Source organism: Citrus sinensis, chromosome 1 (assembly GCF_022201045.2).
Source record: "Citrus sinensis cultivar Valencia sweet orange chromosome 1, DVS_A1.0, whole genome shotgun sequence".
Lineage (NCBI taxonomy): Eukaryota > Viridiplantae > Streptophyta > Magnoliopsida > Sapindales > Rutaceae > Citrus > Citrus sinensis.
The window spans coordinates 18,911,902-18,932,990 of NC_068556.1; the positions used below are offsets into that span (position 1 = coordinate 18,911,902).

Consider the following 21,089-nt stretch of genomic DNA (forward strand, 5'->3'; position numbering starts at 1 on the left):
TAATATAATCTTAAAATATCTATTTCAAGATCTAATGAAAAAAGTGTTAGATGAATATTATCTGATCCAATTAGATGAAGGGTATGACTATTTGCACTCTAAAATCTACTTTGAACACTCATTTACTTTGTACACTCACGTAATAATTTTAAAATATTAATTTTTACTCGGACTACTCTTTCAAATTCCAATATTGTCCTCATTACCCATTTCTTTAATTACCTTATCACCTCTTTATACCCAATAAAGTATTCATCGTCACAAACAAAATATCTAATTTTTTTCTTTTTTTTATTAACTTTTATTTTCCTCTCATGACAATTTCGAATTGAAAAAAAAAAAAAAAGCAAGCAACGTAGGCTAAAACAAACTCTGCTAATTTAATAACCCAAGTTCAGGTGAACATGACATGTAGCAAAGTAATGCATCACTTCTTCTTCTTTCCACCTCCAGTGGCCCTCATCCTGCAGAGTACATTAGACATCTCCCCATGCTTCATCTTTGCCCTCTCATAAGTGCAGAGCTTTCTCTTTGCAAGCTTCAGTGCCCTCTTATCCTTGCCGACTTTAAGAAGCGCATCGATCGTTTTCTCATAGGATGCAAAGCCGGCAACTTCCCTAATCACATTCCTCTCAAAGTGGACCCTTTTGCTTGTTTTCCCTTTGCGATCTACTGGGCGTGGCATCAATTCCTTGTTGGTCACAATATGACCTTACTTAATCCAACAAATAGACAACTATTTAGTTGTTTAGGAGCCGTTACCTCCAATGACACTGAGAAGTTGTGGAGATCTTGTCTTAACTTTTCATTGTTGGTGTGGATTATAGTAGAAAAAATATGACTATTTATTGGATAAAAATTTATCAAATTGTGTTTTATTAAATTGTCCTTAATAGTAAATTATATTAAGGTTAAATTAGTAATATAAAAAATTATTAAAATGTGAGTGTTCAAAGTAAATTTTAGAGTGCAAATAGCCCCACACTTAGATGAATATTACGAATATCAGTTATGCATCGATTCATTTGCCATCTGCCATTGACGAAGACAAAGCGATCCCATCATTCGATTGATAGTTGTTTGACGTCGGTGGTGACTGTGGCTACTATCACCATGGCGAAATAGAGCAATTAGTAGGCATTGCTAAAAAAATTCTACCTACTTCTATTATATTATTACATTTGTATAATTCAAAAGCGTGTGGAAAAGAAGCAATTAAACAACAGTTGCAAGCATTCTTGAAACTAAGGATGACAATTTTTTTCATTGAGATAGGATCTTGAGGGATCTCGCCTGATTTGAGATGTGATTGGACATATTTTTACACCACAAATTAAAATACGATGGGATAAGAACAAAAAATAAGTCCTGTTTTTATTTGTGGGATGGGAGGAGGACTAATTATAAAATCTTGTCCTATCTTATATATCTCATTAATAATATAATTTTAAAATTATTATATATTTTTAATTATTTTATAATTTTAACTTAAGTAACGTTCAAAGTTGAAATTTAAATGCTAAAATTAAATAACACAAGTGATATAATTAGAAAGTGAAGTTGGTTATTGTCCAAATATATAGCTTTTGAAGTATAAGTCTTAATAAGAATGTGCAATAGAAGCAAATAGACAATTAAAAAATGTCAACATAAAATTGTATTTGCACATGCATGTAGTCAAAATAAAATTATTATTTTATTATTCTACCTTGTATTTATTCAAGATTTTTTCTATATTGGATTATGATGATCCTTAAAAAAAAGTCAAAATTTATTTATTTACTTTTGAGACTGTTCAAGATAATGAGATGAGACAAGATATTTAATGGGATGGGACTAGGTCAAATTTTTGTCTCAAAAAAAAAAGAAAGAGAGACAAGAACGAGACATTTTTTTATCCCACTTGCATATATGAAACAAGATTGGGATTGAGAAATCTCATCCCATTGCCAACTAGAAATGGCAATCCATTTGTCCCATTGCCAACTAGAAATCCCGACCTGATCAATGAAATTAAAAGCCCGACCCTAAAAAAAGCCCTATCATTTGTGCTTCAACTTGACTCAATTCGGGCCATAGTCAAGTCGCCCAACCCGACCATAAATTTGTTTTTGCACTATTTTGTCAATATCTTCTAATTTTATGACTACATCTTAATTTCATTTATGTTATTTTACTATTTTTGTTCTTTTTCTAGTTACAATACCATGAATATAAAATAAAAGAAACGATTTTTCTAACTTCAAATAAGTCACAACACAATATGCAAAATATACAATATAATTAATTACAAAACAATTCACAAAACAACCAAATTAGTAGGAATAATTTTTTACAATTCAATTCCACAATCCAACATTAAAAATGCACAATGCAATTAAATTTAAAACACATGATTCAATTCTACAACCATTTATTCCACACACGATTCAATTCCACAAGAACCACAATCATTTTATTTATTTATTTTTAAATAGGGTCGGGTCAGGTCAACTTAAGCCTGAATATTCGGGTGAAAGCCCGAAAAATTAAGGTCGGATCAGTCGGGCCGAAATTAGGGTTGGGTCAAATTGCCATCCCTATTGCCATCCCTACTTAAAACATACCAGATTTTTATTTTTATATTTTTATCAAGTAATTATGTCTTATCACACAAATTTTTATATAATTATTTGTGACTTTGTATTTATTATTATATTTTTAACTAAAATAAAGCGGCCTAAGAGAAATTATCCGGAGAAGTAATGTCTTTTTCATTCATATGTATGAACAATTTACATGGTATCAAGGCCTATTTACAGATGAATAATTTCACCCTCCACTTGTCGGTGTGGCTTCCAAAATCACATATATAATTTTATAATTTATACGAATTTGACTTGCGTGTGATGAGTTTGTGCTAATCATGCATCAAGCAGTGTTTCACTTGATGTGTGCAGGTGAAACATATAAACTGAAATGAGTGTGATTGTGGCTGGATCCGTGGTGGATTTATTATTTGAAAATTTATTAAAATTTTTCGTCCTTTATTTATTTAGTATTGAGATTAAACAGCTATAATTTAATAATTACAATATTAAAGTGTTTAGTAAATATGAGCTGCACTTAAAATTTAAGTTGATTTGATCCATCACTTATAAAATTAAAAACCCTATAATATTTTTATTATTTTTATCAAAATTATTACTTAAAAGTCAAATTTACTACAAGTTATTAATTTTCATTTCATATTTATAATTTTTTTCTCCCAAAAACTAAAGAAAGTTCGCAATTTTAGCCACCGTTTTTATTTTTTTTTGATAATTTTAATTACTTTAGCCATCGTCAAATTCGTCTCATTAACGTCAAAAGAAGTATTTTCGTGTAACTTTCTTGAGGACGTAAACCGAATACATGATGATTGGCTTCTTCAAGTACTCTTCGCTGCTGATCTATTTATTTACCACAAGCAAAGCAGTTCCCATTACGTCTAGATCATTATGGATTTTTCTTTTGATTTGAGGTTTATATTTCCACCTGTACTAAATCTTATAATCTTTTTTCCGTTCCTTAAATATCAAGTCGGCAACTCTTGGTGTTACAACTCGTGATTTTTAATTATATTCACTGGATTAATTTTATTGAATAATATGTAAGGTATTTATACATGCATATGGTATATCGTGAAAAAGCAACTAAATTTATGCTTTAATTGTAGAGATATTTACATATGGAAAGACTCAATCACTTTAACCACTGTTTTTATGTTTTTTTAATGTTTTAAAATACTTTAGGCACCGCAAAATTGGTCTCATTAACGTCAACGGAAGAATTTTCCTGTAACTTTCTTGAGGACGTAAACCGAATACATGATGATTGGCTTCTTCAAGTAGTCTTCTCAGCTGATCTATTTATTTACCACAACAAAGCAGTCTCATTACATCGAAACCATTATAGATTTTTCTTTTGATTTGAGGTTTCTATTTCCACCTCTGCTAAATCTTATAATCTTTGTTGGGTTCCTTAAATCTCAAACTGCCAACTCTTGGGACCTCCAATATATAATGCAGAAGGTTATTTTATACTCAATTCTAAAAATGCCATTCCCAATCTTGATTCTTGTTGTGCTGCTTTTACTTCTTTTCCTCTTCACACCCATAAGACTCCCTCTCAACGCAAGCCGTCCCATTTTCTTGCGGAGTGGAGGACAAATCTCCATTCTCTTGGCAATATTAATAGTTGCCGCCATCATTTTGGCTCCATCACTTTTCTTGGTGACCTATTTATGTCTTATAATGTTATCTCCCTGGTTTGCAACAATGTGGAGCCTTTTTAAAAGCTTCCTTATCCGATTTCAAACCGTTCTACGATCCATTCCCACCATCTTCATCAGCAGTGTCAATCGGAATCAAGAAAACATAGAAGCAGACTCTTTTCATCAAGATGACATAGAATGTAATTAATAAGTAATAATAACCAGCTCATCCAAAACCTGCAGCCATGTCCAGAACATTAAGGTTATAGTTAACCTTGTAGTTGTTGTGAAATATGGAGTTCCTCGCTGTAACAATACTCAAAAGTTGCTTATTAGTCACCTAGATTTTAGGCAACACGTTTTATTAAACAGCAGTTATGAAGTGCAAGCAGGCAATTGCAGCGATTTTGCATAAGTTAGAGTATGTTTTACTCGAAAAAAGGTTTTAAAAATTTAAATAATGAAGTAATTTGCAGTTTTGCACAATCAATTAAATCATCCTTTTTGTCACATGCAGCCCTTAAAAGGTTAAAATGAAATTGATAATGACTCTTCTTTGGTGGCACTGGCAACCGCCACTTTACTATGGAGAGAAATTTAAAGAGTAACGATAAATATTATAATTTTTTTATTACGACAAATAAATTTTATTGCAAATAGTATGCCATTAATTGAGTGAATAATAATTCTTTATAAGATCTATATGAATTAATGATAGTATCTTACTAATCAATTGATGAATGTCACAATATTTGAGATAATTTTTTAAAATAAAAAATTTAAAATATATAGCACTATTTAAATTTAAAAAATAGTGGTACGCATGGTCTCACTGATTTTTGTTTTAAAGAACAAATTTTGCTTCCATGCAAGCGCTTTATTTTCGTGCATTCCGTGTGTTACAGAGAACTCTCTGTTTTCTTGACAATTAATATGAATAATTGCAGAGGCGGAGCCAGTATAGTACCCGCTGGGCCACGGACCCTAGCTGGCTTTGGAAAATTTTGAAAAGTTATTTTAAATCAATTCATAATTTGTTTGAATTTGTGATAGCGCCTCAACTCAATATTAAAAATACTAAAATTGGCTACATAATTTTGAAGAGTTTCAAATTTAAACTTCGTTAAAAAATAAATTTGTAAAATTTATTAGTTATTTTGATTCTATAAACATGAATTAGTCACGCCTAAATAAAGATAAAAGAAATTTAACAAAACAAAGTAATAATTAAGAACATAAAACTATTAACAAAATAAGTTTCTCTAACAATGTAGTGTGTATGGTATAAATCAATCCTAGGATTTTATTTATCACTGACTCACATCATTCATTAGCAAACTAAGGTCTGCTATAATGTCCTTCATAAACCTCAAGACATAATAGCCACATTCCATGCTTCCCGGTTGTTGAGGGGTCTATTCACAGTTATAAACCAAAAAAATAGTTATAAATATATTTTATTTTAGGCTTAAAGTGATATACACACAGAATTTGAGTTAAGGTAATTTGTTTACCTTCACAAATCTCATCTTAGAGCCATAATTCCATCTTTGCTTACAATCTTCAGCTGAGAATAGTGTCATAGCGCTGTTTGAATAAAGTATCGAAAATATATTAAAAAAAGCGAGAATATTAGGATTATGAGATGAAAATGAATACATACGATTTAATCAACTGTTCTAAATTAGGATCATGAGCATCGTACCCCTTATTATCTAAATAAAACACTTCTTTTTTTTGCCACATCAATCACAACCAAAACCTAATGGAAGCCAAAATAGAAAAAAGCAAAGAAAACAAAACAATAGTTATGAAAGACAAGATTAAATGAATAAATAATGATTAGAACACTTGATTACAATTTGAAATTTCTAGACCTGGGATTGTATGGCATGAACAAGAATTATCATTTACAAGCTTTTTGCAAGCGCTTGCACACACCTTATGCTCTACTAGGACGGGAAATGTTTGGTATTTGTTCAGGATAGGGTGACACTAAACCTGGACATATGAATCCAAATGGTCTTGCTCCTTTTTTATTTGGGATAATCGAGTCATATAGCAACCTAAAATAATGGACGCAAAATACCAAAACTTGTCATTAGACAAGTATTGCAACATCATATAAATTAATTAAAGTGGAAAGAAAAACAAAAATCTCTTATGCAATATATACTTCAATATCATTAACTCTTATCACTTGCATCGTCATCATCGCATCACACTTCATTTTCCCAACATGGGCTACAATACCTTCTAGCTGAAATAGATCATCATCAATCTAATATGGAATCCAACCGGATGGAGGCAAGTACATATCACATAATCTACCAAAGAGTTGCAGCATTGGATGACTATTTTTGTGCATTGCCGCCGCGTGCCTAGTGTTTTTCGGCACATGCTGCACTGCACATTTCTTCCTTTTGTTTCTATTTAGATTTGCAGCCCTTGTTCTTGGGCTATCAGGTGGAACTTGCCATAGACCATCAACTAATTGCACATTCTCTTGAAATAATGACCTTCTCGAACTACCAAGCTTTGTTTTTTCTCCCTCATTTGCATCACCCATTGGCAAGTTGGTGTTAAGTCTTGGACTTTTTATTGGCATGACAATAATGTTTCTTGTTGTCTTTATTTTCTTCTTACGTGTGCTCTCATTTTTTTCATCGGGTTTTTCTTGCTTTTCTACCATTTTTTTAGGTAAGAATTTCCTCTCTTGGCCAACTTAGTTTTCTAAGTTAGGAGGCTCTTAAAAGTTACAAAGGCAAAAATCTTTACTTAATAAACCTACTTGCATAATATATGCACCAAGGCTGGAAAAAAAAAGAAGTAACTAACCTTCTGTTCAAGTACATCCACCTTGTCATTATCCTTTTCTTTCAAGCAATCAGCAACACCATGGCTAAGAATAGGTGGGAAGGTGCAACTTCCCACATCTGAGTGGCGAGGTGTCTTATTTAATTGTTTGGTGATTTCCTCCAACTGACTTTCAATTGCTTTTTTCCAGTATGCATGTTACTCTCTGCAGCATGTTTATTATGCCCATGAATTGTGTGAAAGTACTTGGTAGGTTTTACAAGTTTACCAAGACCTTACATATGCCCAGTTAGAAGAAGGTTTCCCAATAATTGTGCAAGTATTTCGTTTCATTCATCTAACTTTAAGGAGCTTTTCTCAACCTCTTTTTTGAGCTTTTCTTATCACCATAAAAAATAAATTAGAAATTGCATACAGTTGTAATCTACTAACGCTAAACTAATTAAAGAATATTTAACTTTATTAAAGCTCCTCACCATTTTCATAACAATTTTCTCAGTTTCAAGGTCGTAACCCCCATTTTTCATTCTTCGGGCTCTCTTCCAAAGTTCACTCTTGTCTACTAAATCTTCTGAAAGACTAGTTTCTGACCACTAGTAGATAAACAAATCGTGTTATTTAAGTCCACTCAATAATTAATATTTTAAACAAATTAACTTAATATAAATTGATAGTTATGTACTTACCATATCTTGCATCAATCTAACATATCCTCTTCGACTGAGTCGATGATTCAACTTGTTGGGGGTGCTTTTCTCCTTATTTGCACAACTGACTTTCTAAATAATTTCAACATACCAAGGTGTTTATCGATATATGTCCAACAAATATTAACAAGTAAGAAAACCTAAGTCAAAGATACTAACTTGAAAGGCATCTGATAAATGTTGATAGACAAACTTTATCCAAATAGGTTTCTTGATTTGGGGATAATCAATTGAAGGTTTGTATAGTCTCTTCTGGTCTCATGCGAATGGCACAATATACTTTCTTGTCAGCATGTACTTGAAGTTACGAAATGTATGCCCAATTGATTGCAGTAGCTACTTTTTACTTTTAGAATGAACGATGAAACAATCCTAATACCATATATGATGTTACAATAGTTACCAAGACCAAAAAAATTGATTAAAGATCAATAGATTAAAGAATTTGGAAATTTACCTGAATGGATTTCTATAAACGCTCCGTCGTCTTTGCTGGAACTTTACGCCAATCAGAAAATAAAATTGAAATTGAAGTACGAGCTAAGACTCCAAGATAAAAAGCAAGCTCAGTGGCTTCATCACCAGCAGGAACGCCCAGTACATTATATGGTACGACAATCCTTCTTTTCCTCGTTTTTAGTTTCTTGTTCTGCCTAGCACCCATGTTCACACACTAGGTCGTATTACTACTCTCTGGAGCATCCATATCAGCACCTTCAACAGTGTCTGCGGCACCTTCCATACCAGCAATTGTATCAGCAACACCTGCCATGTCCTCTTCATCTTCTTCAATGTCAGAGCCCATAGCATTTAAAAGAACATCAGAATTGGCGCCATAATCAAATAGATCATCGTAATCATCATCCATACCATTAATGCTATCATCGAGCACATTATCCTTAGTAGTACCTTTTCCTTTATCCATTTAAGTTCACCTGAAATATACAAATAACAATTTGCCTTAATAAACAAAAAATAACAGCTCAAAGAGCCAATAAATAACATAAAATGAAACAAACCACAACACCTTGGAACATGTTAACGAAACTAACACATCCAAAAGCTACAATTTGGACAATCATAATTTTCAAAGCTTAGTTTCAATCAAATAATAAATAATAACTAGAATTTCGTCCATAGATACTTACCTTCAACTCTGTAAAAGGGTATATCAATCATTAATCCAAATTCCCTCATTAGAATTTCGTGCATAGATTACATTTTCACCATCGGAAAATTCTAATAACTCATTATTGGTAATTCTGTGGTGAACGGAGGGTGCTCAATTGTATTTTGCACATCATGTTCATTTGTAGGGTTGGGATTACCTCTAGTAGGCATATGACACACAACTAACCATTTTTTTTTAACTTGGTCAGGTACATAAAAAACTTGTTTGGCTTAAGAAGCAAATATAAATGGATCAGATTTATACCCTAACAGATTTAGGTCCACCAAAATGAATCCATGTTCATCCTTCTTCAAACCACCACTATTTTGAACCCAATCACATTTCAGCAGAGGAATTTTTAACAAATGGTAATCAACAACCCATATATCATCTATAACTCCATAAAATGTCATGTCACATGTTATAGGATTTTTATCTTTTGCACTAGCAACATGCATAGCTTCTACAACTAGAGTCACTTCACTGTTTTGAGTAATACGAGTAGAGTCTCGATCTCTTGTTACAAAATAGAAACCATTAATGTCATATCCAGAGTGTTTAACCACAAAAGAAAGTGGCCCCTGTGATATCCAACGCAGACTATCTGATATAGCAACACCATTTTCTATCTCTGTATACACTTCCAAGCACGAAACATATGCAAAAGTTGTTGTTTGTTTAATAAGAAGAAATGGATGAGTTATGACTAGTGAAATGTAATGATAAGTGAGCATACACCTTATACAGTCTCAACTTTCTCTGCCCATCTCCAGCTACATTAACTTTACATTGCAAATGAAAAAAACCTTCACTCTCTCTATCTCTATCATCTAATGCAACTTATTAATCAAACCCATCATCTCATTTTGCTATTCACTCAGTCGCTCGCTCGCAAACTCTCCAAAATACAAAATTACACTCAATCACTTGGGGCCTTAAACACAATTAGATGAAGAAGAAGAAGAACAAAACCTAGAATTGAAGGTTTAGAGCTGCAATCCTCTAGTGCATAACGATGTCAGGGTGTTGACGATTCACGTCACGTCGCGCCATTGCCATCCGTGGTCATGGTGCCATTTCAATTTCAATTAATGGGTCTGTTATTTGGGTGTTGCCGTTCGCTCCGTGCTAGTAGTGGCCGATTGTGTATAGAAAACTTAAATGTAGCAAACAATTGGCCGGCTAGGGTTTGGGTGGTGCTAGTGAGGTTATCAATTGACAGTGTCATGATGAGTTTGGCTAGGCTTTAAGTGTTCATTGTGAGAGTTATAGTGACGATAATGTGCCAAGGGTTTGAATGCTCTTTTTCTGAGTGAGAGTGAGGACGACTATGGTGAATGTAGGCTGATTAATTGAGGGTGTAACGGTGACTATGGCTAGGGTTTTAGAGCTGATTATGGAGTGAGAGTGACGATGATTGTGCCTTGGGTTTCAATGGCCTTTGCGCGCAAGAGTGAGAGTGGTGATGACTTCATTGTGTAGTTTTTATGACTTAGGTTTTTTTTTTTTTTTTTTGTTCAGATTTTGGTTAAACGCACTATTTTGTTTCTTATTTGTTTTTTTCAAAAATCATTTCACAAGTTAAACTTTGTGTTTAACTTTTTCAAAAAATTAAAATAATACTTTTAATTTTAATCAAACACGGTAAATATAAGATTTCTATCATAATGTGTGTGACTGAGTAAATTTCTATCATACAATATACAAAGATTATATCACAAGTACATCATTAATCGTTTGATAGACCACAATTCTATCATGAATCTATCATATTTATATGATAAAATCATTTCTGTGATAAAGTGACTGTCATTTATTGCCAGTTTTCTTGTAGTGTTATATCTCAACTTTGACTGAAAAACTAAATGCGAATCTTGATGTTTGATAATATTTTTACCAAAATTCATTTCACCTTACGGTAGATTTTGGAAAGAAAAAGGGGAAGAAGTAGTTTTTCAAAATATGATTTTGAGAATCAATTTTATACTTATATAATTCCAGTTATATCCTCCCATATATTATAAAAATCAATTTAGAAATAAAATCATCCAATGTAAAGAGATTATTATTATTATTATTATTATTATTATTATTATCACCACCATTACAACTACTACTACTATTACTAATTATATTGAGATAACAAAATAAAATTAACGATTAATTTTTTAGTTATCCATTATCACACACACACATTTATAAATGCGTAAGTAAGGTTGCGTTTTTTTTTTTATCTGAAATCTGAATAAGTCTGAATTTAGTTGAAATCTGAATAGGTCTAAATGACATTTTTTTTTCTAATATCTGAAGAGAAAAATTTAAAAGCTAGTAGTTTGACATAAATACCCTTTTAAGTGGTGCATATATTTGTTCTTCACAATTTATTATTTTCACAAGTTGATTAGTTTGGCAGCATTAAAAAAAATACTATCATTGTTGATTTTAATTTAATTTTGTAATAAAAGATGTAATTATAACATCAACTCATTGTTGCTTTATTTTTTATTCATCACAGTGGACATAATTTGCTTTGTTCAATATTTCAGTTTAGTTAATGTTATCATGTGAATAAAAACTTAAAGCAATTACAAAAAAAAAAAAAAACTTCAAATACAAAAATATTAGGTCTATACATAATATTGGAAATATATGAATTGTTAAGGGTATTTTTGAGATTTGAAATTAAAATTTTCCATTTAAACTTCAGACTTTAGATAAAAGTAGATTTTTTATACTTTTTCTATTCAGATAAAATTGTCTTATAATAAGTGATAAATTAAAAAAAACAACCTAAAATAAATAAATATCATCAAAAAATTAAATTCAGATTTCAAACTAAAAAACAAACATCATCTAAATTTTATTCTAATTTAGTGATTTACATTCGCATATTAGTTTAACAATGGATGAGCCTATTGAAAACACTAGAATGCTTAGTGGACCTATCTTTTAACATACTTCGATCTTACTAAATTGTCACAGGTGTAAAATACAATTATAGACATGATAATTTTTTTAAAAAAAATTACTCTCCCATTTTGATTCCCCTGCATCGTTCTCTCGCTTTGCTTGATGGAATTCAAACAATTAGAATTACAAAGCATAAATTCATCAATTCAAGGGATGTCCTTTATCAACGAAAAAGGGCAGTGCAAGAGAAACAAAAGTTATCTACTTAATTGGCCTTGGTTCTTAGTTTAAAAATGAAAAAAAAAACTTGAATTTTTTCTCATCTGTACCTTTGTTAATAGATACGAAGATTAAAGTTGTACTTTGGCCAAAAAAATTTAGTTGGGGAAAAAAATCTTCCTAGCCACTTCATTGGGATTTGGGTGGTGAATTCTCTATTTTTGGTCAAGAATTTTATATACAGAAAGACAAAATTATGGAAAATAGTTGGTGGGGTGAGAGATTTTGTTATATATGATGTGCTCATAATTTATCTAGTATTTTAATACTTCCATAACTTAATTTTATGTTAAATTATATTTTATTATATTAATTTTATCTTAATTTTTATATTTTGTCATTGTAGGAATATTGAGAATATTCATGAGAAAAGAAGCTTAAAGAGGAAACAAATTAGAATATAATTAAAATAATGTGAAAACAAGAGGGAAAGAAAAAAAAAAGTCAAATCAAGGATGATTGAATTTAATCATCATGCATGCAACACGTGGGGGAAGCATTGAATATTTGGTTGACAAATATGGCAGCAAGTGGGGGAGCATTAAAGAATTAATTTGTAAATTGGCCAATTAAACTTTACAAGTCACGTGGATGGGCTTAAAAGGTGGCTAGAATTGTTTTGTTTTAAAAATCCTTTTTATTTAAGGATTCGTGGGCTGGATTTGTTTTGTTTGGAAATCCTTTTCATTTAAGGATTTGGAAGAAGCCACAACATTATAAAAGGGTAAAGCCAAGCGGAAGCAAAGGATATGGAAAGGCAGCCGCACAAGAAGAATTGAAGCCAAGAGAAAGGAGATAGAGCAGCAGCCGCAAGTTTTGAGCAAAACTGAGAGCAGCAGGAATAATTTGGAGCAGGAGGAAGACGCATTAATTCTTGAGTTTTTCTTTTCCTCTTCTCTATTATCTTGCTTAAATGTTTCTAATTAAATTAATGAATTCTCTTTATATTCCTATGAACTAATTTATTTTACTAGGGTTACATCGTAGCCTAACTATGAAGATTTAATTCCATAAATTTATGTTATTTTTAATTTATTATTCCATGGTTGAGTGTTCATTATTGTGCTTAATACTTTTAAATATCTTGCCAATATTTGAATGATTTGAGGATACATAATGAGACCGAGAGGAGATTTATATATTTTTACTCTGTGTAATGGATGCCATAAATTGAACGAAAGACAGAGATGTGCCAACGTGATTCGTGCAGTTTTTCTAAGAATTTCTATGGAGCTTAATGAATCTTTGCATATTTAAATTCACATAAAGATAGAATGGGTTAATGTGTGAAGGTATTTTTAATATTACTCCAGAGAGGATATTAAATGGATTAGGAAAATTCACTGTCAACATGGGTAGTAAATTTTAATAGCATAGATGGAGGATTAAATTGGATTGGTTATGGTGAAATCGGATGTCCTAGTGTCTTAATCTCTTGGTGATTTCTATTACTGTCTGCGTCTTCATTTAATTTTTAATTATTTTATTTTATTTTATTTTAATCTAAATTCGCCTAATCGATTGTTCAAATAAATTAGGGTTAGAATAATTTCGGTAACTAATAGGATATACAATCTTTGTGGGACGATACTCTACTCTTCATTATATTACTTGTGCTGATTAGTACACTTGCTAATTTACGCATCAATATATATTGGTTTTCCTAATTTTAGATTTATGAAAATACATTCAAAATTTAATGGAAAGGAAAATGAGTGAATTTGAGAGTGAAACCTTCACATATACAATGGTGGAGAGATCTAAAAATTATTGGCGATAGGGAGAGAGAGGCTTGAAGAAGTCGTGAAAAAAAAAGCGCAAATATATGATAATTTATTCATATTTTTTGAATAATTGTCGTGAAGATGATTTGGATCCTTGTTCATAATTAATTTAGTTTTATTTTAACCCCTAGAGTTATCTAAAATTCTCAATTAATATCTATAAAACGTTTTCATTGGATGCGTTCTCATCGGGATAAGTATGACAGCAGTGCCAATAATGGCATAGAAATTATAAAATTATAGACTTCAATTTGATTTGGAACTTTCGGGTTTCTTGGTCTGCATCACAGCTTAAGAACCTTCTCCAATGTTTCTTCAAAGGCTAATTCATTCTTCGATTTCTTGCTATAACAGCATATAATCGAATGACCATCCAACTTATGTCCTCTAAGCAACTGTCTGCATCTAAATTCTCCTTTTTGCATGAAGCTGAGCTGAACGCACCACCAACAACTGATGTTCTACTATGTCCGCCAATTTCCGATTGCTGCTTGGTTGCAGGTAATGAGAGGCTCTCTCTCTTTCGTTCTTCAAGCATTCACCAACATTGACCAGGTAATCAAACGAATCCTGAAGAATCCAATTTGATGCCTTCCGAGAATAGTAAGCCGCCATATCCTGAAGCTAGCATATGTTCTTCAAAATCCTTTTCGTAACAATGCATCTTCCCCACTTCAATCTCAACAAATAAATCCAATACATTCTTCACCAACGTTCTGTCAATCTCTTCTCCCTCGCGTTCTCTATCAATTAAAGCAATTACAGCATCTTTGACTTTGTCCTTTATAGCTTCAAAAACCAGATCCCGGAAGCAAGAAAGTCCAAATGCATTAAGTTCAGGAAGTGCCATTCGAGGAATATAACCGGCTTGAAGAGGAAGGAAGACGCGAGAAAGCCATTTAGCCAAAAATTTATGATTAGCCCAGCTTTTCAAAAGCTCCCTTAACAAATCATACTCATCGTGCTTCTCTCTCAAATATGGCAATACCTTTGACGGCATATAATCCGCAAGTATTTGCTGGTACTTATCATACATCTGATCGGGATCTTCATCATGATGAGGACGAGCCGGCTTGCAACAAATATCGTATACGATTGTGTAAAGCATCATGTAATCCTCCAAATTAAAGGCTCGCTCCTGCAATCCTTCGAAAATCCTCTTCAATTTTGTGAATCCCCGCTCCAAATAGTCCCATCCTTCTTCGGAGTCACTTGCCTTGCGCTTCATTGCTAATCAAGTCTTTTGATCGAGGATTCAAGAAAAAACTGAAAACCAAGAACTCAATTCCTTCTAATTTGTTAACTTTATTGCGAGGTCAGTACTTGAGAGCTCAATGTAAGTGTTTTTATATAAGGATCTATATCCTAACTAGTCAAGGAAAAGAAAAAAAGGAAAAGACTTAAATAATAAGTTTCACTAAACTTATATATCTTCTCAAATTAGGAAAAAGATTTGAAAAATCTTCAAATTTAAATTTTTTTAAAACTTTTTAAGAGATTTTGAAACATGATATTTAAGAAATTCTAAGGTGAGGATTTAATTTGTTTATAATTTTATACTAGTATCATCTCCTCTTATATACATACATACATATATATATATATATACACACACACACACTTCTTCACGCATATGTCAATTAATTGTAGGAATTGTAGTAGAGAAAATTATTGACATGACAATATTTCAAGGAAAGAAAAAATCTGGTCACTTAGATTATTATTCTTATTCTTCTTATCTTTTTTATTTGTATTCATTCTCCCTTTGCAATTTCTTTGTTTGATCTCGGTTGGCTATCAAAGAAACCCATCTCACTTATTTGTATTCTTATTCTTCCTATCTTTCTTTGTTTGTTTTGAAGACATTGTGTCGTTAGTCTGGTTTTCCAATTATCAAAATTTATCTATAAAATGAGAGGGGAAAAAGAATTTAATTTTGATTTGATTCGAATATTTGCTTACGACAGCAAGCCTGGCTAGACCCTGGAAAATGTTGCTTATACCCCTTACGTTTTTATAATTTTATTAAATAATAAAATTTATTTTATTTTCAAATATGTCCTCAATTCAACCTTTTTTTCTTTTTTTAAAACTTAAAAGTAGAATTTGAGACTTATTTTATAAGATGATTTGTATATTTATTGGATAAATTGAAATCATTAGGAGGATAAAATATTAGTATTACTTTAACTTATTACAAATATGTTACTTACACTGCAGTGGAATAATTTAAACATTTATGATAAACCATCTGCGGTCCTTAATTCAAGTTTTTCTCATCACTCATTAGGAATCAATCTTGATTTCTGAGAACTAAATCACAAAAAACTATAAAGAGTATGAAATTCAATAAACATACTAGTTTTTTATATACCAAAAAATATAAAGAAATACACATATATAATGCAAATGGATGACGTTCAATGATATTCGAAAACATTGTAAAACAAATCTTTAAAATCTCATTCTGTCATTTTCAAACTTTCGTATTTTCTTTCAAATCATTTACTTAAGCTACCTTCATTCAATTACCGCTTAATAAGACACTCACTTAACTTTCATAACTTTCATACACTTTGGACTCACATCAATGCGTCTCTTGCCCGCTTATCTCTTAACCATAATAAAATATCTAGAGTGTCCTCCTCTAAGCGAGTAGTGGATTCAAGCATCCACGCCAGAACTGTAAAACAAACTTTCTTTCTTCAAGTTCCGTTTGGCTAAAATCCACTTTCTCATTTCACAGAAAACATAATACATTTTCATGTTGATGCTAATGAAACATTCACACATACATATGCCCATGTCCATAATTACACATAACACATAACAACACATCATATAAATGCATAGGCAGAGTATATAAATTTATATCCCCATATATATCAAAATAGACTTTTCAAACAAGTCGAATATATATATATATATATATATATATATATATATATATATATATATATATATATATATATATTGTTTATTATGATTCATTTAGAAATTTAGTTTACTTACCTCCTTACATCCTCAAGTAACAAAAGCGTATTAATATCATCGGCTTAAAATTAATAAAATACTAAGATATAATTAAATCATAACCATAAGCTTCAATGTCCCCAAACTTCTCAATATAAATACATTCTAAACTTAACTTCAAATAATCTTCATTCCAATCTTAAATTACCAAAATATCCTCAAAATCATAAATTATCGAAAAGATCGGGTTATTTGAACCCACCAAACTACCCATTACACCAATTTACTAAATAAACCTACTATCAAATTTTAAAATTTTAAAATTTTACTCTATACAACCACTTAAATACTTAATAGACACTTACTAAACTCAATTTTTATAATAATAATATTTTTACTCACTAAATCCATTATATTCATGTATAATAATAATATACACTTACTAAACTCAATTTTTATAATAATAATATTTTTACTCACTAAATCCATTATATTCATGTATAATAATAATATACACTTACTAAACTCAATTTTTATAATAATAATATTTTTACTCACTAAATCCATTATATTCATTTATAAATCTTCATTGAAATTTTATTTTTTTTAACAGCGATGGAGATGGTAATTAAATCAAAATGAATTTTTTAGCGTAGGTGCTACTTGAGCTTGTGATGATAATCAGATAATTGAGAATCAGCCATGGCTATTGTTAGCGGAGAGGCTAAGCTACCATTGGTGAATGGTGATGCGGCTTAGATTAATTCGGCTCCACTAAATGGCCAAGTTGAAAAGAAAAGAAATTTAACCCGTTAATTAAAATCAAATTTGCTTTTGATTAATGATAATTAAAGTTTTCAGAAAATTTAAGGATTAATATTATAATCAGAGCACATGACTCAATGATCGATGATGAGCTCCATTTGAATGCGCATCAAACCGTAGGAAGATAATTGAAAGTAAAAGATTGCCACTCGTAATTCATGCCTCTAGTTAATTAGGATTTAATGATGTTAGCCTAAAAGACTACACATAATGTAATTTTGATGATAACAAACATGTGTCTTAAGTAAAAATAATAAATATTGTATTTCACATTTTCACTAGTTTTTTAAGGATAATATTTATGCAAGTGAATCAAGTGAAATCAAAATTGAATACATTCAACGGACAACGGCGACATCAAGAATATAATTTAGAGCTCAACGAACAAATTAGTGCGATAAATTCTTGTAAAGCCGGTATGATTTAATTGATGCATGATTTAACATTTGAGAAACTCAAGAGATTAATTTAATTAAATACTTTTCATAAACTAAAAGGTTTTATTTTTATAAAGTAAAGTATTTTGTGGATTTGAGTAATTTGGACTTAAATGCTAAGATTTAAAATCTTTGATTTTAATAAGTATTAAATTTCGGAGTTGGACGTTTTTTTACAAATATTTGAAATGTTTTGGGTCATACTATATTTATGAATATTTTGGACTAAAGTGAAAGGTTTTAAGAACTTTAAAAAATATGGGTATTATGTTGAAAAGGACCTTTGTGCGAAATAATAAAATATTTGGGGTCATAGCATAATATCAGAAAGTTTGGGAAAGACAACAATTTTTAAGAAGTTCTGAAATTGGACCTATTTGTAAAATTTTATGACGTTTTGGTCTATAATATAATTATAAAAAATTTTGAGCCAAAGTATAATTTCAGTGAACAATTATGACATTGTCATTGGGTGCAACACGAAATACATTATTTTAACTAAAGTATAATGGTAGAGGATAAAATTAATATTGTATTAAAACATAAAATTAATTCTTCAAATTTAAATTTAAAATCATATGGACTGATTTTGATAAAAAAATTATTTTAATTTTTTTTATTAAATATTAAAATTAATTTTTAAATTTTTAAAATTACTTTTAAACCTCCTAAAGTAATTTAAAATGAACCTTAGAACTCAAATTAAAACTTGAATATTAAGATTCTTATTATTACTCAATGATATAATAACTCAGGGTGCTTATTAATCAAAAATCAAACCGAATCGTTCGGTTCGGTTTTTATGCGGTTTTTTTACCTTCGAAAAACCGAATAAATAATATAGTAAAAGTAATAAAATCGGTCGGTTCGGTTTTCGACTTTAAAAAACCCGAAAAACCGAACCGGATATCAAATAAACCGAATTTCTAAATTCTAATAAACAAACCCTAAAATCTAAATCTACAAAACTTCTCTTCTTTAGCCAAAAACCGTTCGAACTCGTGACCGTGAGTCGTGACCTTCAGGCTTCAGCCGCAGCACCGTCAGCCGCTGTAACTCGTCCCCGCTGCTGCCATCTCGTCGTCGCCACTGCTCGTCAGTCGTCACCGCTGCGCCTGCTCGTCCTTCACAAATCTGATTTGCCGCTGCTGCTCGTGGCCGAGTCTCCGCTGCCGCTCGTCGCCGAGTCTCCGCTGCCGCTACCACCTGCTGCAGCCGCTGTCATCTGCTGCTGCTGCCACTGTCAACTGCAAGGATTTTCTTTATCAACGAAACCAGGTAAGTGCAGGAGGACAAAAGTTGTTTGCTTGATAGGCCTTGATTGTTGGCCCAAAAGTTTTAGCTGGAAAATAACTTCCAAGCCCATATTCTTGTGATCTGGGAAGTGAATTCTCCATTCTTAGACAAGAACTTTATATGCAGAAAGAAAAATAAGAAAAATGGTTGGTTGGTGGGGTGAGAGATTTTGTTATACACATTGGCTTTACCAAATTGGATTCATGAAATACATTCAAAATTTATTCAAAACGAAAATTAACGAATGGTGAAGAGAAATCTCAAAATAATTGGGGATAAGGAGAGAAAGGATTGAAGAAATCGCTAAAAAAAAAAGCACAAATAATGATAACTTATTTATATTCTTTCGTATGAACCACAATGCAACGAATAATTGTCAAGAACGCAATTTCTACCCATTACTATTTTGTTCATAATTAGTTCTTAGATCTATCTTTATCTATAGGGTTATCTAAAATTTTCAATTAATGAATAAAACATATTCATTGGCACGCGTACTCATCATCACGATATCTATGGCAGCAATGCCAATTAATTAGTGCTCCAGGAAAAAATATCCAATGGAATAGAAATTATAAAATTAATAGACTTCAAATTGACTAGGAACTTTAGGGTTTCTTAGTGTGCATCACAACCTAAGAACCTACTCCAATGTTTCTCCAATGCCTAATTCATTCTTCGATTTCTCGCTATCACAGCAGATAATCGAATGATCATCCACCTTATCTCCTCTAGGCAATTGTCTGCATCCAAATTCTCCTTCTTCAAGAAGCCGACTTGCACGCACCACCAACAACTCATGTTCTAGTATGTCCGTCAATTTCCGCTCGCTGCTTGGTTGCAGGTAATGAGACGCTCTCCCTCTTTCTTTCTTCAAGCATTCACCAACCTTGAGCATGTAATCTTCACTCGAATCCTGAAGAATCCAATTTGATGCCTTGCGAGAATAATAAGCCCCCGTATCCTGAAGCATATGTTCTTCAAAATCCTTTTCGTAACAATGCATCTTCCCCTCGTCAATCTCAACGAATAAATTCAATACATTCTTCACCAACGTTCTGTCAATCTCTTCTCCCTCGCGTTCTCTGTCGATTAAAGCAATTACAGCATCCTTGACTTTGTCCTTTATAGCTTCAAACACCAGATCCCGGAAGCAAGAAAGTCCAACCGCATTAAGTTTAGGAAGTTTCCTTCGAGTAATATAAGCGCCTTCACCTTGAAGAGGAAGGAAGACGAGTGAAAGCCATTTAACCAAAAATTTATGATTAGCCCAGCTTTTCAAAAGCTCCCTCAACAAATCATACTCATCGTGCTTCTCTCTCAAAGATGGCAATACCTTTGATGGCATATAATCTTCAAGTACTTGCTTGTAATTGTTATACAACTGTTTGCTATCTTTGTCAAGAGGATAAGTCGGCTGGGAATTAATATTGTATACGGTTGTGTAAAGCATCATGTAATCCTCCAAATTAAACGCTGGCTCCGGCAATCCTTCGAAAATCCTCTTCAATTTTGTGATTCCCCGATCCAAATAGTCCCATCCTTCTTCGGAGTCACTTGCCTTCTGCTTCATTGCTAATCAAGTTTTTTGATCGACGATTCAAGAAAAAACTGAAAACCAAGAACTCGATTCCTTCTAATTTATTAACTCTATTG

At 31.6% G+C, this 21,089-nt stretch overlaps 1 protein-coding gene, 1 long non-coding RNA gene and 1 pseudogene across 2 annotated transcripts; all 3 read right to left on the reverse strand.

The window, feature by feature from the left end:
* Positions 1–323: 323 nt before the first annotated feature.
* LOC127903685 (60S ribosomal protein L36-2-like) lies at positions 324–4,228 on the reverse strand (annotated as a pseudogene).
* A 1,302-nt stretch (positions 4,229–5,530) lies between these two features.
* LOC127901194 (uncharacterized) lies at positions 5,531–6,776 on the reverse strand. The gene is made up of 3 exons (XR_008053326.1): positions 6,488–6,776; positions 5,749–5,821; positions 5,531–5,649 (listed from the first exon to the last, which is right to left on the reverse strand). It is a non-coding gene; the product is annotated as an uncharacterized LOC127901194 (long non-coding RNA).
* A 13,300-nt stretch (positions 6,777–20,076) lies between these two features.
* LOC107178464 (cullin-1-like) lies at positions 20,077–21,006 on the reverse strand. The gene has a single exon (XM_015533704.3). It carries the CDS (start codon positions 21,004–21,006, stop codon positions 20,077–20,079), a length of 930 nt encoding a protein of 309 aa, XP_015389190.2.
* Positions 21,007–21,089: the final 83 nt, after the last annotated feature.